Here is a 25,861-nt window from a genome sequence, read left to right on the forward strand (position 1 = left end):
ATAAATACTGTTTATTAGTAAGAAACACACAGAACTGTAACTATGTGGAACAAAAATGTTCCGTAGGTTACCTGGCCATTTATTATATCCCGTTTCTAGACCGTTCACCACTTCCGGTTTAGGGGAACGTAGTAAGAAAACGATCGTTCTGAGGTAGAGCCCGACAGGTAGGCAAACACCAAATGTACAGGTAATGCAGGTACAACCACCTTAACTGACCAAAGCTACTAAGAAAACTACCGTAGTTTACCTTTACTTGTGGTAGTTTACGGAAATCTGCAGTAAGTTTACAACACTTGTTTAGAGTATTGCGCTCTTGAAGCCATTGATTCAATCTTCGTACAGTAGTCGTGAGATCCCGAGCAACAATATTGAAGAATGAGAAACCGCTATCTCGAAAGGTCATTTTCCTTCTGCTTTCGAGGTCTGACAATTGTTAGTAGCGTTTTCTTCAGTATCTGACAGTTGTTCAGATCCTCCCAGTTCCATACAGATGAAAGGCCAGAAATACTCATGTTTCACACCATGGTCTCATCTTCTGTGGAGGACGCTGCCGCTGTGCGAACACGTCACGTGGGTCCATCCACTGCCGCTATAGTGTCCCAGCACTTGTCCAGCTGCTACCGTTGTTCTCTAAAGCCTTCGATACGAGCCATTGATAGTAACAGAGTGACTCATCTTCCTGCATTTACGTTTTTCAATCCGAATCGCTCCCTAGACTGTTTGAACATGCTTACGACGACTTTCTCTACACTCTGGACTACGCTTGTGTCCAATTTTTCTCTTGATCTGCGCCGTCATCAACAGCAGGAAACGCCTGTTCGTTCCATTGATTTCTTCGTCATTGTCAGTGTGAAAGATCATAATCACGTAGGAAGCTAGTAACTACTCTAGTAAACATGTGTAGATCTGTAGTTAAACTGGCACGCTTGCTTAAAAAGGCATGCAGCAAGTGAAGAACGACTTTATTGATCACAAAGTGTGAATGCAACGTTTCGGAATTACTTCCATCTTAAGATACCTAAAATAGATATATAACACACGAACTGGTATACAAAAGTACATAATATCTTTTTAGTAGTAATAACTAAGCAACATTGCACAGAAGTGAAAACAGGGTTCCAGTCCTACCAACCCAAGTGCAAAGGTACCACAAGGACAATAGCATTACTAGTTGTGTACGTAACACGAGGTGACAGACTACTAAGGTAGTTCGCATGAAACCATGATAAGTAGACAAAATTGCCACAGCTGGCTGCAGAGTAAAAATGTTGCCACCGTTTCAGATATACAGTGTGGTTATAATTAAACTTCCACTACTTGATTCACTGTAGACGGAAAACTATTTACCGTGTTGGACCCTAACTTTATAGGAATGATGTTCTGAGCGTGCACTGAAGGATTTGCGTTTTTAGTAGTTTTAGTGTCAAGACCTCCTGTTAGGCCCGTTACTTTACGGTTCAAAATGGTTCTGGGCACTATGGGACTTAACATCTGAGGTCATCAGTCCCATAGAACTTAGAACTACTTAAAGCTAACTAACCTAAGGACACCACACACGTCCATGCCCGAGGCAGGATTCGAACCTGCGTTCGTAGCGATCGCGCGGCTGCAGTGTTGCGATACGATAAACCGCAATCGCGATAGGCTACAATCCGACCTTTATCTAAGTCGGAAAGGTGATGGTTCGCATATCTCCTCCTTACACGAGGCATCACAACAACGTTTCACCAGGCATCGCCGGCCGACTGCTATTTGTGTATGAGAAATCGGTTGGAAACTTTCCTCATGTCAGCATGTTGTAGGTTTCACTACCGGCGCCAACTTTGTGTGAATGCTCTGAAAAGATAATCATTTGTATATCACAGCATCTTCTTGCTGTCGGTTAAATTTCGTGTCTGTAGCACGTATCTTCGTGGTGTAGCAATGTTAATGGCCAGTAGTGTACTTCCCCGACGGTTTGTGGTACTGTGCCGGTGCGCTGAAGATCGTCTCCGCCGCGCTGTTGCAGGCAAGTTCGCGCGCTCGGTGTCGCTGTCCGGGACGGCGCTGAGCCCCTGGGCGCACGTGTCGACGGCGGAGGCGCGGCGGCGCGCCTTCCGGCTGGGCGAGCTGGTCGAGTGCCCTCCGGAGCAGCTGCAGGACGGCCAGGGGCTGCGGCAGTGCCTCTCCAAGAAGCGCGCCAAGTACCTGGTCCGGAAGGCCGCCAAAGTACTCGTAAGTGCAGCGCGGCCGCCACTAGCCGATAATTTCCCTCCGAGATTGCCTCACACATCAAAACTGTGCGGACTGGCAGTCCTCTTACCTGTTGAGCTATCCAAACACGAGTCACTGTTCTCTCCTATAGCTTCAATTCTGCCGGTAACTCTCTCCTATTTTGCAGATTTCACAGAAACTGCCCAGCGTTCTCTGCAGGACTTTCAGAACACTCGTGATGCAGATATGGAACTTTTGATCTGTTACTTATATGGATATGGTGTCTGTTCTTTCGGACATTGACGACGAAATTAGAATTATATTAACACCTTCAGCTGCCGACGGGCGTTGATATACATCAACGGGGACAGGTGTAAATGTGTGCCCCTGCCGGGACTCGAACACGGGATCTCCTGCTTACATGGCAGACACTCTGTCCATCTGAGCCACCGAGGGCACAGGGGATAGTACGGCTGCAGGGACTATCTCGCGCATGCCTCCCGCGAGACCCACATTTTCACCTTGTATATCCACACACTACATTCGTAGCGTCCCACCCCAACACAATCATTACTCGTGAAAGACATTCTTACCAAGTCCCTTAAGAGTTCGGGGAATATGTGTGCATCCACACAGAAGAAGAAGGACATGGCCGGTATTGCCAGAACTATATACTTATATGGATATGGTAATGCATACGGATATCTCACAAGTGCACAAGTCGGCACTACGAAATATTTCTATCTCCTGCTACCACACGCAAAACTGCTCCACCCTCCAAGTCTTTCCAGCGACTGTGTGTCCGTCGCGCCGTACTGTCCAAGACTCTCTCGTGTTCTCTCCCATATTGTCGAGCACGTGTCCTTTTTGGAACGATCGCTGTGATTGGCTAGAACGCTCCTGCCCTGCCTCCAAGCCGACACACACTCACAAACATGATGAAACACATTCGAAATACTGGATTTACATGTATATAACGTGGAATTAAATAATTATTCCTAATGCTGTACCGTAAACGCGCTCTATCACACATTATTAAATACATAAACAAATTAAATAAACGATATACCAAAGGGTTTCCTTTAATTTACGCCTATGGTCACAATCTTTTTGTGACCATAGGTGTAAATTAATGGAAACTCATTAAATATACAATATGCGACGATGTCGCAGCTTGTGAAATATATCAAAGGAATAGCAACAAAAGGTAAGCCAGTAGACTAATGTCTCTGTGCTTTCTAAAACACAGTAAATATTTAACTAATTTCTTCATGAATAGTATCTATCGGATATAAACAAAGACATAGACGAATAAATATATTAATAAGCATGCTGCTACCGTTTTTTCGTGTAACTATGGAGTACTTATGGCCTGACTCGATCGGTAATAATCGGCCACTTTGACCTTCAATACCGCATGTACTATTCAAGTTATATGCCTGTAATACATACCAATTTAGGTTTACACTAATAACTTTCTAAAGACAAGTCGATCGACAAAATCGGATGAATCGTTTAGATTTTGGAAATTCGTTGCTGGTTATTACTTGCGTAATGTATCATCAGATACTTAACTCTGAACTAATAAAGATACTGAAAATCTGATTACACCGTCAGAATCGTCGTGCAAATAATGGTAATGTACATGCTTCTTTTTGAGGTATCATGATTCATCTGGCTATTATTAATTTCTATACGAATTGTGAAATGCCTGCCATGATGGTTTCACCAAGTCCGCCATCTTTGGCACTCTCGGCATACAAGTCTCTCTCATCAACACAGTGTCACAGTTCCCAGCCATGTGGTCGGTCTGACCCTTAGCTAACGTTCGGCACCACAAAGTCCCAATTCTTACACAGTCCAATTTTTTAAACAGTCCAATCTAGCCACTGTCACGAATGATGATGATGATGAAATGATGAGGAAAACACAAACACCCAGTCCCTACGCAGAGCAAATCCACAACCCGACCGGAAATCCAACCCGGGACCTTATACCATCAGAAGCTTTTGGAATTGAGGGGAAATTAAGAATGGCTGTGCCCTTTCTGGGATTCGAACTTTGGTTCTACTGGATGGAAAGCCCAAGTGCAACCCCCCCCCCCCCCCCCCAAACACATGGAAACTGTCCAGATGCAGGAGAGGAAGGTTAGGTTAGTGTCCTTCACTTATTTTGGTTGGGAACCTGACACAAAGATCGATCCTAATTACATAATTAATCATAAATATTGGGCCTAATCACACAACTAAATACATAGCACAACACAAGGACGGAATAAAATTGCAATACAACTAAAAAATTGGCGGTGCCATATAACTGGTGTTGTCCTGTTGGGAAAAAAAATTCGCAATAACACTCTAAACCAGCGACAGAAACATTCAAAGTTTACCCTTCACCTACAAGCTGGCGGGAAAAAAGGCTGGGATGTAAGGTACTATCTTTATTCTTTTCCGCAGGAAATATGTTCAACTGACGTGATTGCTGGTGTGGACAGAGAGGAGTTAAAGAAGTCTATAACCCTCTGAGGTCACTTGCTACACGCAGCACGCCATTAGGCAACGGCCTAGACATCACAAAATGGAAATTTAGTAGCGCAACCCTGCCCATCCGGGCAATGCTCCAGACGGATCTTTTTTCAAAAGTCGGCTGAAGTGACCACATCCTCACACCGTAGTGTCTTCAGTACAAAGCGCTTCAGCGAGCATGCTGCCGGGCCGTCAGCTACACATGCAAAGAGAGCGGCGCTGGCATCCCTCACAACAAAACTGTGAATAATGACGGCTATCCCAATAGCTGGTTGTTTGTCTAAAGGGAGAGTCGTGGCCTCTTACAGAACTCTCCCACACGCCGTTCTGCGCATTGGACTATAGAAAACACAATCGCAACGACAGTAAATGATCTCTCTCCACGAAAATAGCCACAGTCCGTTGCCTTTTAGTTTTATGAGCAAAATAGGTATAGTTTTTACATTCAATTGCAGGATACAATTCGTATTTCATTATTTTGCGACATCCAGCAAACTGTACCGCCGCCGATCGCAGATGATCTCGTGTATATTATAAATATTTCACACAAGTGAAATAACATTAGGGAATACAATCTTTCACGCTATTAGCTCACATGTAAGAAAAAAAAACATTGATTTTACGTTCAACAACAGGCTATGATTCGAGAAGATGTAGCTGTTTTGTATACTGTGGCAGGTCCCATTTTATCAATGCAATGCTATATCATACTAGCACATACGAAACAAATCGTCAGAGCATGTCTCGCCTTGTGTAGGTGGGAGACTGAAATTTTATTGAATGATATCGCCACAACAAAAGAAAGAAAAAAGCAATGCCCGTCAATAATCATTCCATGGTGCCCAAGCCATCTCCTCTACCCACAGGGCGGCACGTTATTGATATCAATTTGATAGGCTAAGTAATTAAATTGATCATGAGAGTCAGTTTGCTTGGCGAATCAGCCGGATTACACTCACCAGGTAGGTCAGATGGGAATCCGTGGAGGGAAGACGATGTTCTTTTTGAGGAACACTATTGAGAGCCGATATTTGAAGCTGACCGCAGAGGGATTCTACACCCCACATCATACATTTTGCGTAAGGTCCACGCTATTAAAATCGTGATCGTAGCGACTATGTTACCGTCACCCTGCATAAAAAGCGGTCTTGAGTCTAAAGGCACACACTAGTCGCTGATAGCGTTACGCTTTCTGGTAGAAATGTTGTCTGTGATTTGGAATCAAATCTGTCCATTCCACCATATACTTGCGGTGGATCCTGTAGAGATATCTTCTAATAATTAAGCCACTAGTGAATCATTTTCATGCCACTCTCATATCTAAAAACAAGTCACCTTTTTCTAACCTATCTACTAAGAATCCAATACACCTAAAACTCCAGCACTGTTTTTTAGACAGTCTCTCTGCAACTTGTAACTGCTCCTTCGTCTCGGCCCCATCATTCCTGCAGCTTCGTCCATGCGGTCGTCCCAATTTAACTCGGACCTGTCGAAAGTCAGAGAATGCTATAAGACCTTCTGCATCTCGTGGAGAGACAGAATGAGCTGAGTTAATGCGACGGGACCACGTTTTGACCACTGGATGGATATGGGAACATGCTGTCGTAGCTTCACCAAGTATGTACAACCGAGTGAAATGTGTAAGGCCAGCGCCAAACGAAGCTGTCCCCAGCAACACGATGTAGTAGAGAAGATAGTACGAGTATTTATGGTGATGTTTCTTGTTGGGAAAATTAAGAAGACTCCACATCACGCATGGCATGGAGGAAGTTCGAGAATTTTGCTGCTCCATTGCTACACATCTCCAAACTACAGGGTACATACAGATACTGCAGTCCAAAGGAGAACTGCGTCTCTCAGGGTGCATTCATGTCTATAATTCAAACATTTTCTTCCTCCTCAGTATTTTAAAACATCCAACAGAGAAAATCTACATACTATAAAAACCCCAGTAACGTCATCCGCTAAGAGAACTCGACAAGATATTATCACGTCCCTGTCTTCTGATATATCTGAAACAGTTACAGTCTGCTTTCCAGCATTGACTATATGTGGCGATCCTATTAAATATTGGTTCATTGGAGTAGGTGGCTCATGATCGAAGACGCTTCCACAGACCGGTGTAAAGTTTCATCACCTGTACTGTAGGAGGAGCATATCCAACAGACTATCAATCACACATTCCCGTATTATTCCTTCATAAACAGTTTAATGCATTGTAGAAGCGGACCTTGGGAAGATCAGTTCGGAGTCCTTAGAAATTTTGGAACACATGAGGCAATACTGACCCTACGACTTACCTCAGAAGATAGGTTAAGGAAAAAGCAAACCTACGTTTGAAGCATTTGTAGACTTAGAGAAAGCTTTTGACAACGTTGACTGGAACTCTCACTTTCAAATTCTGAAGGTGGCAGGGGTCATACACAAAGAGCGAAAGGCTCTTTACAATTTGTACAAGAACCAGACGGCAGTTACAAGAATTGAGGGACATGAAAGGGAAACAGCGGTTGGGAAGGGAGCGAGACAGGGTTGTAGCCTATCCCCGATGTTATTCAATATGTATATTGAATAAGTAGTCAAGGAAACAAAAGAAAAATTTGAAGTAGGAATTAAAATCCATGGAGAAGAAATGAAAACCTTGAGGTTCGCCGATGACGTAATTCTGTCAGAGACAGCAAAGGACCTGGACGAGCAGTTGAATGGAATGGACAGTGAAGTGAAAGGCGGATATAAGATGAACATCAGCAAAAGCAACACGAGGAAAATCGATTATAATTTAATTAAATGCGGTGATGCCAAGGGAATTAGAGTAGGAAATGAGACACTTAAAATAGTAGATGCGTTCTGCTATTTGGGGAGCAAAAGAACGAAGATTGTGTTAGCAGAGAGGATATAAAATGTAGACTAGCAATGGCTAGAAAAGCGTTTCTGAAAAAGAGAAATTTGCTATCATAGAGTATAGATTTAAGTGTGAGGTAGACTTTTCTAAAAATATTTGTATAGAGTGTAGCCATGTATGGATGTGAAACATGGACGATAAATAGTTTAGACAAGAAGAGATTAGAAGCTTTCGAAATGTGGTGCTGCAGAAGACTGCTGAAGATTAGATGGGTAGTTCACGTAACTAATAACGAGGTACTGAATAGAATCGGGGAGAGGAGGAATTTGTGGCACAAGTTGACTAGAAGAAGGGATCGGTTATTAGGACACGTTCTGCGACATCAATGGATCACCAATTTAGTGATGGAGGGAAGCGTGGAGGGTAAAATCGTAGAGGGAGACCAAGAGAAGAATACACTAAGCAGATTCAGAAGGATGTAGGTTGCAGTAGTTACTCGGAGATGCAGCTTGTACAGTATAGAGTAGCATGGACAGCTGCATCAAACCAGTCTCTGGACTGAAGACCACAACAATAACATCAAATTGATAACAATGACGTGCCACCTGGTGGGTACAGAAGATGGCTAGAACACAATGGAATGATTCTTGACAGGAATTACTTTCTTTTTTCGTTGCGGCGATGTATTTAACAAAATTTCAGTCACCCACCTACACAGAGCAAGACATGATCTAACGATTTGTTTCGTAACTGCTAGTTTGATATAGCATTGCATTGGTAAAACGGGAGCTGCCACAGCGTACAAACAGCTACATATCCTTGAATTATAGCTTGTTGTTGTCGAATGTAAAATGAATGTGTTTTTTCTTCCTTGCAAGCGAGCTAATGGCGTGAAAAATTGTATTCTCTAATGTTATTTCACGTGTGTGAAATGTCTGTAATACACACGTGATCGTCTGTGATCATTGGCAGTGCACTTCGCTGGCTGTCGCTAAATAGCGGGATGCGAACTGTATCCTGCAGTTGAATGTAAAAACTATACCGATTGTGGTCATAAAACTAAAAGGAAATAGCTGTGTCTACTTTCGTGGTAAGAGGACATTTATTATCGTCGCGATTGTGTTTTCTACAGCCCAGTGCGCAGAACGGCGCGTGGGCGAGTTCCGTAAAAGGCCGCGGCGCTTCCTTTAGACAAACAACCCGCGGTCGGGATAGCCTTCATTAATCATGTGTTTGTTCTGAGGAATGCCGGCATCGCTCTTTATTGTATGAGTAGCTTACCATCTAGCAGCGTGCTCACTGAAGCTCTTTGTACTGAAGACATTGCGGTGTGAGGATGCACTTGCTTTAGGCGGAAGGAGATTCCTGTTTTGCAAGCAGCCGACTTTTGAAAAAATCCATCTGGAGAATTCTTCGGATGGTCGTGTTTGTGCTACTATATTTCCATTTTGTGTTACCTAGATGGTCGCCTCAAGGCATGCCGCGTATTTCGAGTGTCCGCAGAGGGCCTGATCGGGCCAGTGGCCGCAGACGGGTTGCAGAAAAATGGCGGAGCGGAAAGCTTTATGTGGACAACGGCCAGCACGTGCCACGAGGCATTTGGCTGAGCAGCTGGCCATTTGAAAAATCCTATATCCCTCCAATAAGTGGATAGTGGGAAGGAGGGAGGAGGGGAGGGGGAGGCGTGAGTAAGAGGGCCTCGATTTTCGGCAGCTTGTGATCGTACACCGAGATGTCAGATGCGTTCCTCACAATAAAAATGTGTTAGTCTCATTAGCTGCCGCCAAATATCGAGTTGCCCCAGTAAAACAACAGTCTCTTCTACGACTGGAATTACGTAGTGCTTTGCGTCTTGCCCGACTCATCCGCAAGGTGGCCAGTGCCTTAGACATCATAAATGGTGACGACATTCATTTGTGGACGGACTTTACAATAGTTCTCTGCTGGCTGCAGCGTAGTCCTGGTCATTGGAAAACCTTTGTTGCCAGCAGTTAAGTGTTCTCTCAGATCTGTGTAATGGTACATGGTACAGGTGCACTGCCAAATTGCCATTTCAGGAATAACATCTTAATTCATAAGTTCAGCTTGAGAAGCTGTGGATGGTTTCTTATGGACTGACTGCTGTTAGTACTGATTTTCATGTGTTTATGCAGTATGATATTAATACTTTATTGTTTTGTGTCCTACATTTTAGTACCCATCGTGTTTCACGTGCAGTGTGACAGTGGCGTTTTGGTGGTGTGGGCATCCCAAATGTTGATGTATTCATGTTTTATGTGCATTGATATTGTGTCTAGTTACATTTTTATTGTTTTCTTTGTTTTGGATATGTTGTTTGCAAAATGAGAAGACTCATTTTAGAGAGGGATTATGTTTGGACTCTGCAACTCACCCCAACTGCCATGTAGCTGCAGCTCCCAAACTGGGCAGGTCAAATTGTCCAGTATAGTTTGCTCGCTGTCGGGAGACCTTGCAACCTACGTGCAGAAGTGGATCTCCCAGGTCCTTTGTGCGCGGGTTACATTAGCACCGTTGTAACGGCCGAGCAGGTAGCTTGGAGCCGCTGTAGCGGACGGGCGTGTATGTCTCTCAGCTAAGCCAGGAGCCGCAGTTGGCGCCCTGCCTGTGCACATTGTAAAGTTTATTAGAATAAACATTTATACCAGGTATCGTGTTCCGTCTAATTATTGTGAGTAGAAATAACGAGAGAACAGTGAGTCCTCTCGCATTATACACTCAATCTCAAATGTACCGCCGGCCGGAGTGGCCGTGCGGTACTGGGCACTACAATCTGGAGCCGAGCGACCGCTACGGTCGCAGGTTCGAATCCTGCCTCGGGCATGGATGTGTGTGATGTCCTTAGATTAGTTAGGTTTAAGTATTTCTAAGTTCTAGGCGACTGATGACCTCAGAAGTTAAGTCGCATAGTGCTCAGAGCCATTTGAACCATTTGAATCAAATGTACCATCATGGGAGGAAGAGCCCCAGCGTACATCCTGTGCTTTGTGGCGTCGTGTTGATGCGGAGGCTGGGGCGTGTGGTGAGCACTCCCCTCTTCTTGTCGATTCGTCGGCCCTCACCTCTGTGGAGCCGCTACTTCTCATTCAAGTTGCTGCTCAGTTAACATCATGAAACTGACAGCACCCTGTACCGGTTTACGACCAATAAGAAATTCTTGATAGTACTGGGGATTGAACCAGCGTCCTATGCATGATAGTTTTCTACGCTGACCACACAACTACGGAAGCGGATAATAGAAATGATAAGTGAGTGAAATATTTGATAACAGTAGCAGGAATTATAAATTCACCACTGAAAGAAAATAGGAGAGAGAGATCTGCTGTTAGCTGGGACAGCATACTGACCATCTACCAGTGACTACTCATACCCACATTACCTTACGGCGAACACAAAAAAAAACAGAAAAAATAACGTTCTGAACTTGTTTACCGACTTCATCGATAAAGTGCTCGAGGAAAAAGTTACTTTTTCCAATTTACGCTAGATACGTATTGTAGCAAACACCTCAGTGTTATTCGTTTCATCGATTATTTTATACTGGCTTAGGAAGGCGTGTCGTGCACGTTCGTAGCGTGTGGTGATGTGCCCATCGACTGCCATCCTCATGTACCTGAATGCTGTTATCGTTTCACAGTCCCGCTTCAGATGTTTTTCGTAATGTAAGGAAACGTTTTGACACTCACTTCAGTCATCCGTAAACGCTATACTGAGTTGGCCCACGATACCACACACCGTGCACTTATGAATGAGCCCTGAAATATATAGTGCACAATCAACTGACTGAAAACGTACGCAAATTCAACTTACATGACAGATATTAGTCCTGCCTTTGTGAGCCGGCCGCGGCGTCCAAGCGGTTCTAGGCGTTTCAGTCCGGATCCGAGCGACTGCTACGGTCACAGGTTCGAATCCTGCCCCGAGCATGGATGTGTGTGATGTCCTTAGGTTAGTTAGGTTTAAGTAGTTCTTAGTTCTAGGGGACTGATGACCTCAGATGTTAAGTCCCATAGTGCTTAGAGCCATTTTTTTTAACCTGCCTTTGTAAGCACCGTAGCACGAGCACAGCACTAATTGACGTAACTGACGACCTTAAATATGTCATAGGCTGCCTGAAGTCACAACGCTGACAGTACTAGATTCAGCGCAGCCTTTGACCCCCCCCCCCCCCCCCTCCCTGCCAAATTTGGCATACTGCGACAGTTAAAATATGTAGCTACTTGAGGAACAACAGACAGCAGCATGTTGTCTGTAGAAATGAAAAGTCTTTCTTGTAACAATTTGTCTCAGGACTACCACAGGGATCAATCCAGGACCCGCTATTGTTCTTCTTGTCTGCCATTATCTAACCGTTTTCTTACTTCCTGTGAATATAATTCCTCTGCAACTAGCTCCATATTTACTGAAGTGCCAGAACTGCCGTCATCCAGATGGGCCCCACAATCTGGGACTCAAGCTAAATGGTTCAAATGACTCTGAGGTCATCAGTCCCCTAGAACTTAGAACTACTTAAACCTAACTAACCTAAGGACATCACACACATCCATGTCCGAGGCAGGATTCGATCCTGCGACCGTAACGGTCGCGCGGTTCCAGACTGTTGCGCCTAGATCCGCTTGGCCAATAAGGACGGCTCTCAGTGCTGAAATAAGATCTCTAGAAAATGAGAAAACCTAACCACAACACCCGTGAAGTGATCAATGGAGAACAGACTGTTTTCACGAGTTGCGATATATTCGCCATATTCGCGATCTAGGAAACATCTGATTTGCTATAAATCTAGTCACAGATCACAAAATCCAAAACTTTACATAACTCGTGTCATTGCGTATACAGGTGGTACAAGCACATTAATCAAGCATATAAGCTGCGTTATAAAATCGACAATTTTTAGATTGTATGACTGATTAATGTGAATGTACCATCTGTAAATGCAATGACAGGAATTATGTAATTTATTGAATTGATTTAGGTCTGAATATGGTTATAGCAGAGCAAAATTAATTCCCTGGATGGTAAAATTCATGTGATGCATGACTAATTTATTACAAAACAAAGACTGCATTCAAGTTATATATTCATCAAGGATCTAAAACAATCTCTGACAGCGATAACGATCATGACCTTTTCCAAAATTAAGTCTCCACTAAAAACCATGTAAGAATGGATACTACCGGACAGAAAACATCTATCGAGAACTGTAGAAGATACGGATACATTACGTGGTGACAAAAAATTGAATTATGAGAAATTCACAGCTTTCTGGGATTCAATATGTCAAACATGCAGTCATCGAGAAACGATTTTTCACATTTTCACCAATATCAAGAAAATAAAGAGAGAAGACTTTTATTACAAATAGAAAGGAAGCAGCACATCTTCAAATTCTAAAATTCCCTGCAATGCCAGAAGAAAGCCCCGCCACTCAGGTAACACTCCGGCAGTAATTCAAACAGCAGCGGTTACGGCGGACCGCGAAAAATTTCCGGAATCACGTTGCTTATATTACACGGCGGCACGGCACGCGGTACTGCAGGTCATAAAAACGACCGCATGACCGGTTTACGAGTGTCAACTGCACCAACAAAAATACAGCGAGAGTATTAAAACTGCAAAGGAAAAGCGAAGAGAATGGACGCCGGAAATGGTGTAGACACCCAATATGAAGACAAAAACAAGAAGATGGCAAAATAGGGAGACGGATCCAACACCACAGTCTCGAATAAGACCATTATCAACAGTTTAACAAAGGTCTTTAAACGGAATCGTAAACATAAACGACAAAGTCCCAGAAGGGAATGCTTAAACTCCTCCTTCTTTGAGGAGAGTGAAATACTAAAAAGTATTTAAGGTTATCTTCTCCGAGACGAATGAAGTCTTAAAACAATCATTAACTGGAGAAGTATGAGATAAACTGCTACGATTGCAATCGCAACAAAATGCAGCATGCAAGTGAAAAATGTATACGGTACTTCAGTGAGATGAGGATGCCAGAGAGTCTGTCGGAAGGCTTAGTAGCATCCAGACCAGGACAATTGTGTGAAAATGAAGTGGAGCCGTACATACACTAAAATGAAGACAATAACGCTTAATGAAACCAACACACAGTTTTATTTATATACAGGGTGTTACAAAAAGGTGCGGCCAAACTTTCAGGAAACATTCCTCACACACAAATAAAGAAAAGATGTTATGTGGACATGTGTCCGGAAACACTTAATTTCCATGTTAGAGCTCATTTTAGTATCGTCAGTATGTACGGTACTTCCTCGATTCACCGCCAGTTGGCCCAATTGAAGGAAGGTAATGTTGACTTCGGTGCTTGTGTTGACATGCGACTCATTGCTCTTCAGTACTAGCATCAATCACATCAGTACGTAGCATCAACAGGTTAGTGTTCATAACGAACGTGCTTTTGCAGTCAGTGCAATGTTTACAAATACGAAGTTGGCAGATGTCCATTTGATGTATGGATTAGCACGGGGCAATAGCCGTGGCGCCGTACGTTTATATCGAGACAGATTTCCAGAATGAAGGTGTGCCGACAGGAAGACGTTCGAAGCAATTCATCGGCATCTTAAGGAGCACGGAACATTCCAGCCTATGACTCGCGACTGGGGAAGACCTAGAACGACGAGGACACCTGCAATGGGCGAGGCAATTCTTCGTGCAGTTGACGATAACTCTAATGTCAGCGTTAGAGAAGTTGCTTCTGTACAAGGTAACGTTGACCACGTCACTGTATGGAGAGTGCTACGGGAGAACCAGTTGTTTCCGTACCATGTACAGTGTGTGCAGGCACTATCAGCAGGTGATTGGCCTCCACGGGTACACTTCTGCGAATTGTTTATCCAATAATGTGTGAATCCTCATTTCAGTGCAAATGTTCTCTTTACGGACGAGGCTTCATTCCAACGTGATAAAATTGTAAATTTTCACAATCAAAATGTGTGGGCTGACGGGAATCCGCTCGCAATTGTGCAATCACGTCATCAACACAGATTTTCTGTGAACGATTGGACAGGCATTGTTGGTGATGCCTTGATTGGGCCTCATGTTCTTCCATCTACGCTCAATGGAGCACGTTATCATGATTTCATACGGAATACTCCACCTGTGCTGCTAGAACATGTGCCTTTACAACTACGACACAACATGTGGTTCATGCACGATGGAGCTCCTGCACATTCATTCGAAGTGTTCGTACGCTTCTCAACAACAGATTCGGTGACCGATGGATTGGTAGAGGCGGACCAATTCCATGGCATCCACGCTCTCCTGACCTCAACCCTCTTGACCTTCATTTAAGGGGGCATTTGAAAGCTCTTGTCTATGCAACCCCTGTACCAAATATAGAGACTCTTCGTGCTCGTATTGTGGACGGCTGTGATACAATACGTCATTCTCCAGGGCTGCATCAGCGCATCTGGGATTCCATGCGATGGAGGGTCGATGCATGTATCCTCGCTAACGGAGGACATTTTGAACATTTCCTGTAACAAAGTGTTTGAAGTCACGCTGGTACGTTCTGTTGCTGTGTGTTTCCATTCCATGATTAATGTTATTTTAAGAGAAGTAATACAATGATCTCTAACATGGAAAGTAAGCGTTTCCGGACACATGTCCACATGACATATTTTCTTTCTTTGTGTGTGAGGAATGTTTCCTGAAAGTTTGGTCGTACATTTTTGTAACACCCTGTATAGTAAAACTCTATCACTACTTTTATATACGACACATCTTACGAAAGACAGAAACCGAATTTCAGAGACGGTTTTTCGCTGCAGACAGTTTAGGCTCAGTATATATTTCTGTTTCTCCTTCATTGCGCAATAAGTCAGCCTGTTTATTAGTCTAATATTTTGAAAACAAAACGTAACCTGACACTTTTCTAAAATAGTTGTGCGTTTACGTGGGAGCGAAAATCGATTGTAGAAGTGGAAAACTGGCAGCTACTAACGGATTTCCAGAATTGATTTTAGAGTAAATTTCCTTTACTTCGTGTCTATGGTCAGAAATTTTTTTTATCGGACTTCCGGTTCAGGGCTGTAATGATCATCTGCAGCAAAACACGGAAAAAACAAATACATTAGCTGATTGTCTACAGATTAAAACAATAAAATAGACCATAATGAAAAGTATTATTGACATACATGAGCATTTGTGCCCTTTAAGGGGGGCAGGACGTCAAACGAGCCGACTTGGAGCAGGAGAGGCATCACAGGATATTTTAATTTCCAGTGTCAAATACTTTTACAAATAAATTCACAAAACTTTGTCAGCATCGCCACGAAGGATTCAGGATTCACACTCATTGCAGTGGAACTTCGAAAACATGGCAATTTTTTTACATGTGAAGGTTCATCATTTTTTCACTTACTAATGGCTGCATTTGTTCCAATAAGTACACTTTTCTTCATAAGTTAGAGAGATTCTTCGATGAATTTTGCACAGCATACATACCATACTTATAGGTGTATGAAACTCTAGAATTTATTTAATTTATGAAAAAACGAATGAGTGCTATATTTTAAAGTTCATGTTTAGAAAAAACACAAATTTTATAGTTAATTACCTCGGTTTTTACCACAATTTTAATAGATTTGGAAAATTCTAGAGTTTCATACACCTTTAAGTATGGTTTGTATGCTGTGCAAAATTCATCGAAGAATCTCTCTTACTTCTGAAGAAAAGTGTACTTATAGCAACAAATGCTGCCATTAGTAAGTAAAAAAATGTTGAAATTTCAGATGTAAAAAAATTACTTTGCTTTCTTTTCGAACTTCCACTGCCATGAGTGTGAATTCTGAATCCTTCCTGGTCATGTTGACAAAGTTTTATGAATTTATTTGTAAAAGTATAGACAGTGGAAATTAAAATGTCCTGTGGTTCCTCTCCTGCTCCAAGTTGGCCCGTTTGACGTCCTACCCCCCCCCCCCCCCCCCTTAAATATGAAGAGGCGTACCTGTTTTATAAAGACATGTCCTAAAATTCTGGAACCGTAGTGGCATCGTCAAAAGACATGTCCTAAAATTCTGGAGCCGTAGTGGCATCGTCAAATTCTGAATACAAAATCAGCACCAGCATCGTCAAAAGTTAATTGCAGATACAAGAGTTATATTTTCGATAGCACTGCTGTTCAAATCAAAGTGACGTACAGTAGCCACAAAATGTTTATGTTGCAAGTTCGCCAGATGTTGCTACTGTAGGCGTACACATGTTCTTCACTAATTAATTGTAGGATGTAAAATAAAGGGGGGATGCAATCATTAAAGTCTGTAGTGAGCTAATAGGGTGTAAGAGGCATTACAGTAATAAAAAGCAATGAAATAAAACTTGACAGGATTTAGAGTGATAAAAAGGAAAAAGTTAAGAGACAGTAATTGACATACGCTCAATTGCTGCTATTATAGGTAATGATATAAATAATAAACAGCTTTCCGATTACACAGAATAAAATAAAAATTACAAAAATCAATTAGATAAAGGAGCGCCGGCCGCGGTGGTCTCGCGGTTCTAGGCGCGCAGTCCGGAACCGTGCGACTGCTACGGTCGCAGGTTCGAATCCTGCCTCGGGCATGGATGTGTGTGATGTCCTTAGATTAGTTAGGTTTAAGTAGTTCTAAGTCCTATGGGACTAATGACCACAGCAGTTGAGTCCCATAGTGCTCAGAGCCATTTGAACCATTTTTGATAAAGGAGCCCAATGAATAAATGAGCGCCCTCTACTATCGCTAACGCCAGAACGCCGCCAGAGGGCCCCTCGTACCCTGCGGCACACATTCCAAGAAAATAATGATAAAACCCCGTACCAGTTGATGAGCAAGATTATCTAGTGAATGAAGGATGTTATATAAACAGAGAAGGAACAAGAAAACACTAGAGGAATACGCTCAACGTAAGAAACCGAAGTAAATGTGTAAGGCACTCTATACTACGTGAAACCATAAGCAAGCCACGTAAAGAAGAGGCGTTCAGTGGTTAAAGTAGAATATTGTCAAATAAAGTGAAGTAGGCATCGGGCATGAAATCGTTTTGCCAATTAAGCACTTTGGTCAGCTCATTTTTTTTTCTTTACAAATTTCAAGCTCTTCTAACAAGTTAAAAGCACGGCGTTTTTCTACCATGTGGAGAATAAGCCTACTATTCTCACTGTTCCCTTTACAATGACCAGTTTCAGATAAGTGATGCCCCAAAGCAGGTTTTATCCGTGGCTGTGAATGTTCTTTAAACCTTACTTTAAAGAGCGGCCAGTCTGACCGATATAATATATGTCACAGTTACTGCAATCAATCCTGTATACTCGTCATGGTGTGTGTGTGTGTGTGTGTGTGTGTGTGTGTGTGTGTGTGTGTGTGTGCCTGCCTGCCTGCTGTTTGTCATGTTTCTTTAGCCTAGTGTAAGTGCGCGTGACATCATTTGCAGTAAATATCGCAGCTTGTGATTTTAGATTGTTTACATGACCAACCAGAAGCAGTATTGTGAAATGGGCTTACGAAATCAGTTTTGGAAACCCCTGTAAATGTAGTGCATGTGGAGTAGTAAATACAGTTATGCTTTATGGCAACCAGCTAGATTTTATGACCTGGAAAATGCCAACTTATTGTCACGTGCTTGAGTGAAATATTTTAGGGATGAAATCTGGCGATAAAATATTAGGTCCGAGGTCCTACCATGTTTTACTGCTTTTTTTCGGTTCATGATTGCTGAAACGATTCAGGCAATGAGAGACTGGAATCGATTTACTAGGCTAAGAGTCGATGGAAATAAGGTTCTTCAAGATGAGATATTACGCCAACTGATGGCTGGACGACACCTTTCTAAAATAGCTGCAGAAGTGAACGTCACGTTGCGGCAAAGAAACGTGGAATATTCTATAATTGGTTGTTGGAACACAATGGAACGTACCTGTGGGCCTCCTGGATGTTCTCCTAAGCAGGATGTAGAAACAACACACGCTATTTCGACAAATACACTCGTTCGTCGAGCACTTATTTTAACAGCCAATTTTTACCATCCGTTCAGGTACTTTTTTGGCAGACCAGCCTCCGATGCTGGATAGCGGTTTTGAGAATTTTTCTTGCTGTTTCATCCTCCCTTCTCCCCATATCGCCAATTCCATTGTGAGGATTGTGGACTGGTGGGCGGCGGTACACGGAAGGATCGCTGTTATACGACCTGTGAGCTCTGATATCTGTGTTCATAGATTTTAGGACCGTGTCGTGCTTTCAGTAACATCAGAAATGGGTTCCACGCTTTAAACGAGCACTGTGGCGTAGTGGTTAAGAAAACTGCATTCAGAAAGAGGAGGATTCGGTTTCCCTTTTTACCTTAAACCTCTTTATGTGGATTCTAGGATGGTTTCATCCTCCACGACTTAATTCCCAACTTTTTCCCAAATTAGCTAGTGTCCCGTCCGTAGTAACTTTCATATCAGCGGGACACTGGTTTTCCTCTGTCGGTGCTTGCTTCTGGAATCCTAGCCAGTACTAAAGTACCCAAGCTTAGGGTCCTATTAGAGTTTTAATTTTATTGGTCGTAGAACGGTAAAGATTACGCTACCTCTTTAGCCGAAGTTGTACTCTCAAAATAAAGAAGCAATAACATTTTATATTATTTATGACGGTGAATAAACTTGTCATTCACTTAAGTTCTGCTACGAAAATACACGGCAAATTCCCCGTCTCATTTGGTTGTAGGTAGATGGTCTTCACATATTTACTGCGGTGGTTGTCAATCACTGTACATCCAGAGCGTCGTCGAGGTTTAAGAGGATCCTTCAGACCCTCGTATTATCAACTTGCTGATAGAGCGCGCACTGCTTGCGTAAACCCAGAGTATCTTGAGTAAACTAATCTGTTCAGTATCAGTACTTTCTCGTTATTGAGTCAATATAAGAACTGACTTCCCGTGCAGTCTCCAGCGGTCAGTGGCCTCTTCAACACGAGAATGTCAAAAAAGATTTAAAGTTTCCGTATTTGATATATCATTAACTACACTGTCTGCTCATATTCTATGGAGAAACGTCTTCGATGGCTTCACACATTCACTTATTTACAACTATTACGACTTAATGAATCAAAATGTTATTAATTATAAATAAAAATTTTCAGTCCAAATCACATTGTTTTTGTTTCAGTGGTGATTATCGGTCTCTGTTGCTTAACCAATTGCAAGTCCATATGAGGAGATGAGGAGTCAGTGCCGGTATAAACACTTTACTTTATGATGTTCCGTTTAGTATCATATGCGGAAAGACCAAATTGCGGATACTATTCACCTAACGTTACGTAAAGGAAACGTAGATTTCGAAGCGATAGCCATCCTTCGACACGTTTCTATGTTCCGAAGAGGAAGTTCTCGTAGATACCCCAACTTAATCTCTTCCTCGGTCAGCTACCTTTCCTCAGAATATGCTGGACTTGATACTGAAAAAAATCTCCGACCAGTCACTACAGAAATATTACTTTATAGTCATGGACCAGTTTTCGAGTCCATCAGGCTCATCTTCAGAGAAAGCATTCAGAAATTAACATATTCATGTTTGTAGCATGATGATTGGTACTGGAGGATGATTCATTGTGATTAGAATATTGGAAATTCCTTACCGCCTTTTGTGTTCGTTATATGACAAATTTTGTCGAAAATCAAGTGAAGAAAACCTGTGTTTTTCGACGCAGTATGTCGTATAACCATCACACAAAACGACATATTAAAATCTTAGTTACCTTATAGCCACAATGAAACAAACCTCCGTACACAGCATCATGCTAAAAACTTGAATAAGTAAACTATTATATATCTCGTCTGAAGATTAGCGCGAAAAGACTTAAAACTAGCTCGTGGAAATAAACAGATATAACAAAAGTGATTGGTCGCAGTTACCTGTATTTATGTTTCGTTTAATATACAGTTACGAGGTTTTACAGTCACCATAACTGATCAGCTGAATCTTCAAAATCTTTCTGTCGTATACAGTCACCTGATATACATCCACTGAGCGTATGTCGCTCATATTTGTCCTTTTTACGATAGAGTTAAACTTTGTACTCAGATAGAAGTTATCTGGATTGCCACTGCTCAGGGACACATTCAAGGTCTGTTTTAATTTGACGCTACAGATTAAATAGGTACTTATCACTGCATGTAACAGCCTTACAAAACACTGCTGTGCTCTGATAATTTAATCGTTTTTAGGGTTCCGTACCTCAATCGGCAAGAATGGAATACTTATAGGATCAATTTGTTGTCCGTCCATCTGTCTTGCTGTCCAACTAAAAAAAGACCCATTTTCTCAGCAACGAATAGACGCACAAAGCTGAAATTTATCTCACTTACTAAGGTCTAATCTCTCGATGGTGTACAAAATGTAAGCTTCTAAGTCAATGCACTCAAAATATACGGTCATTTACGTCAAATATTTTGATACTCTGAAACTCACACATCAAGACCTGCAAGGTACGTCCGTTTGATCTGGAATCATGGAATTTGACAAGAAGCAAGGGTTCACTGTACAAGTAAAAAAAAAAAAAAAAAAAAAAAAAAAAAAAAACCAGAAAATCGTTAATTTACAATTATATCACACCCAATCTCGATGGATTCCCTGGGACAGGTATCTTGTCAAGTATCGATGTTGAAAGCAGACAAAAATCGTAGCGATTCTCGTTTCCCGGAATGTCTGAACTAGTCTACACGGAACCCTCAGTGCGCGCGTCCTACTCGCACCTGCACAATTTTTCCTTCTTTTTGTGATATGTTATCCAACTGTCTGTCTGTATGTCTGTCTGTTAAGACCGGGTGGACGTATCAAGCTGAAATTTATGTTGCATGCTAAAATCTATGGTCCGTCGGTGGGCGAAAAAATTGAAGCATCTACGCCAATGCAGTCGAAATATGCGGCCATTTATGTCACATATTTTAATATTTTGCCATTATCGATATCGATAGCAGCCAAAAATCGTTGAAATTCTCGATTCTTGGAATGGATATACTACCTATATATACATAATTAAGTTTGTACTGAAACCTTCGTGCGCGAGTCCTGTTCGCACATTTTTAAGCAGAGTCCCCAAAACTGTAATTAAATGCAATACGGGGAAGTTATTTAACCATGGTGGTCTAGCGGGTGGAGCACTACACTCTGGACCTGAAGGGCCACGATTAAATTCCGGAGAGCGGCCGGTACTTTTCCTTTAATGTATTGCAACAGAAAATGCTATATATGCTTTCACTGATCAAATATTAAATGCTCTGAATAACCGGACATCACCCATTGATATTTTTTGTGATCTCTCAAAGGCCTTTGATTGTGTAAATCATGGAATTCTTTTAGATAAGCTAAATCATTATGGTTTGAGTGGGGCAGTGCACAAATGGTTTAATTCATACTTAACTGGAAGAATGCAGAAAGTTGAAATAAGTGGTTCGTGTAATGTTAAAACAACAGCTGATTCCTCAAACTGGGGTGCTATCAAGCACGGGGTCCCACAGGGTTCGGTCTTAGGTCCTTTACTGTTCTTGATATACATTAATGACTTACCATTCCACATTGATGAAGATGCAAAGTTGGTTCTTTTTGCTGATGATACAAGTATAGTAATAACATCCAAAAACCAAGAACTAAGTGATGTAATTGTAAATGATGTTTTTCACAAAATTATTAAGTGGTTCTCAGCAAACGGACTCTCTTTAAATTTTGATAAAACACAGTATATACAGTTCCGTACAGTAAATGGCACAACTCCAGTAATAAATATAGAATTTGTACAGAAGTCTGTAGCTAAGGTAGAATTTTCAAAATTTTTAGGTGTGTCCATTGATGAGAGGTTAAACTGGAAGCAACACATTGATGGTCTGCTGAAACGTCTGAGTTCAGCTACGTATGCTATTAGGGTTATTGCAAATTTTGGTGATAAGAATCTCAGTAAATTAGCTTACTATGCCTACTTTCATTCACTGCTTTCGTATGGCATCATATTCTGGGGTAATTCATCGTTGAGTAGAAAAGTATTCATTGCACAAAAACGTGTAATCAGAATAATTGCTGGAGCCCACCCACGGTCATCCTGCAGACATCTATTTAAGGATCTAGGGATCCTCACAGTAACCTCACAGTATATATATTCCCTTATGAAATTTGTTGATAATAATCCAACCCAATTCAAAAGTAATAGCAGTGTGCATACCTATAACATCAGGAGAAAGGATGATCTTCACTATGCAGGGTTAAATCTGACTTTGGCACAGAAAGGGGTAAATTATGCTGCCACAAAAGTCTTTGGGCACCTACCAAACAGCATCAAAAGCCTGACAGATAGCCAACTAACATTTAAAAATAAATTGAAAGAATTTCTAGATGACAACTCCTTCTACTCATTGGCTGAATTTTTAGATATAAACTAAGTAAAAAAAAAAAAAAAACTTAATCATTAGTGTCATGCAATATTTTGTGTAATGTAATTTCTTGTACAGACATCTTTTATTAACCTGACACGTTCCACATCATTACGAAGTGTCGTATTCATGATCTATGGAACAAGTATTAATCTAATCTAATCTAATCTATGTGTTATTTGTTCATGCTAGTGCAAACTTCATGTTAGTCTAAGCATAGCACGTAGTGTCTATAAGCGTCCACTCGGCACTCTCACATGCACTAGAACAAAGGTTTAGTTCCCAGTCAAACCACGACTCTGTTTTAGGTTTTTTGTGCTTTCCCTAAATCACTTAAGATAATTATCGGGATAACCTTAGTGCTCACAGGTCATTAAGCCGAAGCCTTTCAATTTCCTTCTACTCACCTCTCTCATGTTTTGACTACGATGGTGTTCTATGACCACAGACTTTGAAGATGTAGACATGAACAATTATCCTGGGGCTTTGTACTGGTAGCAACTTCTTATGGGGACTTACGTACAACAGAAGTGGTCTTCAACATCGTTGCCTCACCTGAAATAAAGTAGGGAAAAATGACGACTGTGAAGGGATTAATACCATATTTATTGTAGTAGTTTGTAGGAGGCTTTCGTAGGCATCATAGAGAAAAATGGCGAGACAATCGGGGAGCACATTTTCGGATACATGATGTCAGATGTACGATACAGCTGAGAAGTACAGCGAATAGTAAAGCTTCTAGGACATGCTGCTATGTTGTCAGACTAGACATACTGTAGAAACTGTCAGTACATGAGCCACACAGAATGGAAACTGATCGCCTTTTACAGCAGTTCGTAGTTTTCTGGCCACATGAAGAGGGAATGTCCCCTGAGACTCTATACTTGAATCCAATAATTAATTGCTATTGAATTGTTATCAGAACTATGACAGAAATTTTGTGACTGCTCAGAAGACAATGTTGTTGATGTAAGTTTAAGTTAATCCTCTGAATGTCCAAAAGGGCAATGATGATTATGATGTAGTCTACGCATTAGGCAGATCCATCGCAACAAGCTCGTCATTCTCCAGTCCGTCCTGTTTTCCGCTACCCTTTTCGTAGCTGTGTGTGATGCGCTTATCTTGATATTATCAATAAGCTGGTACCTTCTACTTCTGGCCTTCTTCCAAGTCAACATTTCTTCTAGTAATTCCTTCATTATGCAGCCTTTTCTCACGCAGTGCCCCAGTCCGTTTCATTTCCTCATTTAAATTGGTTCCAGTATTTATTTTTTCTTGTTCACCATTTGTGACACAGCCTCAGTCCATATTTTATCTGTGCGTTTCAAAGCTTCTGTTCCTTTTCCAGATGCACGTCTCATATGTAGACACCGTAAACGGCAACACTCCGTACAAAACACTTCACTAAACTCTTCCTTAATTGGAACTTCCTGGCAGATTAAAGCCATGTGCTGGATCGAGACTCGAACTCGGGACCTTTGCCTTTCGCTGGCAAGTGCTCTACCGGCTGAGTTACCCAAGCACGACTCCCGACCCGTCCTCAGAGCTCTAATTCTGCCAGTACGTCGTGTCCTGGAAACATTTTCCTTGGCGGTTTATTTAACTCACCGCTCCCATCTTGTAATACATTTCTTTTGCAAACTCTATCCTTGTGTTATTTCTTGATTACGTGACAAGTTATTGGCAATGTTGCATCCTAGGTACCTGAAGTACCGTAGAAACTTGTTCCATTTACTCAGAAGTTACCTACCTTTTTTCACAACGGGCTGGACAATGGATATAATGACGAGCGCCGGCCGCATTGTCGTTCTGTACAATACTTGCAAGCTGGAACGACCGCTCTGTGAAAAAAAGACGAGAAACTAAGTTAAACATTTTATGTTATTCAAGGGTGAGTGACATGAAATACACAGAAGACAAGAACAACCAACATATTTACTTACTAAGAAAATTGTCAAAGATGGTATTAGCAAAAAGATAGTTGCATCGGACGTAGTGTGTTCATATCTGAAACTCTCAAATTATTGTGTCGTTACACATTCTGTCAGTGGTTAGCGCTGTCCACAGAAAGCGCTTCTCTTGCAAATTTACATGAAATATGGAGATCCTGAGGGAAGGGGCAGATTTATGAAACTGACGCTTGGCTTTCAACGTATGATCAATGTTTGGTTTGGTATTGCTGCATCCAATCAAGAGAATTGTTTTCAAATATTCATCAAACACTCTATTTCGATGCGCAGACGTAACATACGGCAGTTTTGAAAATATTTATCCACAGACGTAAGTTGTTCCAAACACTAATGCCGGAATAGCATCAAGTTCAGTTCATTCATATGTGATGTGATGTCGACCAAAAATGAGAATTTTGACAGTCAGGCAGTATCTGACAGCTGTGGATCAGCTCTATCTTTTTCAATGAGAAAACTAATATTTATTTTCGGAGTTTTTCAAAAACGTTACAGGACTTTACCGCAACTGAGCTAACTGCACCCTGAGCTTTGAACATAGGAGCCTGGAGATTTCCACTGTTGTGGGGAGATCTCTTAGTATTCTAAACATAAAATTGTATTACAACTTCTCGTATTACATACGTTTTATCAAGCAAATTCGAGTACCGCAGTCGGGTCTGATGATTGACGTCGTAGCTTGTTGATCGCTGCACAAACTCATCACAAATTTACTGTTTTATCTTCCATGATTGGTTCGTGAAAATCGTTGCCTTAAGTCAACAGAGATAGCAAAATTCAGTTTCTAAGTAACTCGTTTCCTTTACGTTGTTAGAGAGGTCGACCAGATAAACACGGTAACTACTGTTATGACCGTTACATCTTTATCACCATAATCACCAGAACCAACATCGTTACCAGCACCACCAACATCACTAACCTCA

General features: G+C 41.8%; 1 protein-coding gene across 1 annotated transcript in view; it reads left to right on the forward strand.

The window, feature by feature from the left end:
• The window catches only part of LOC126266724 (venom carboxylesterase-6-like), a 122,699-nt gene that overhangs the window by 63,144 nt on the left and 33,694 nt on the right, over window positions 1–25,861 (forward strand). Inside the window, exon 5 of the mRNA XM_049971200.1 lies at window positions 2,012–2,217. Coding sequence (XP_049827157.1) covers window positions 2,012–2,217 — 206 coding nt within the window. The remainder of the gene's footprint in view (window positions 1–2,011; window positions 2,218–25,861) is intronic.

This window comes from Schistocerca gregaria, chromosome 4 (genome assembly GCF_023897955.1).
Source record: "Schistocerca gregaria isolate iqSchGreg1 chromosome 4, iqSchGreg1.2, whole genome shotgun sequence".
In the NCBI taxonomy this organism is placed as follows: domain Eukaryota; kingdom Metazoa; phylum Arthropoda; class Insecta; order Orthoptera; family Acrididae; genus Schistocerca; species Schistocerca gregaria.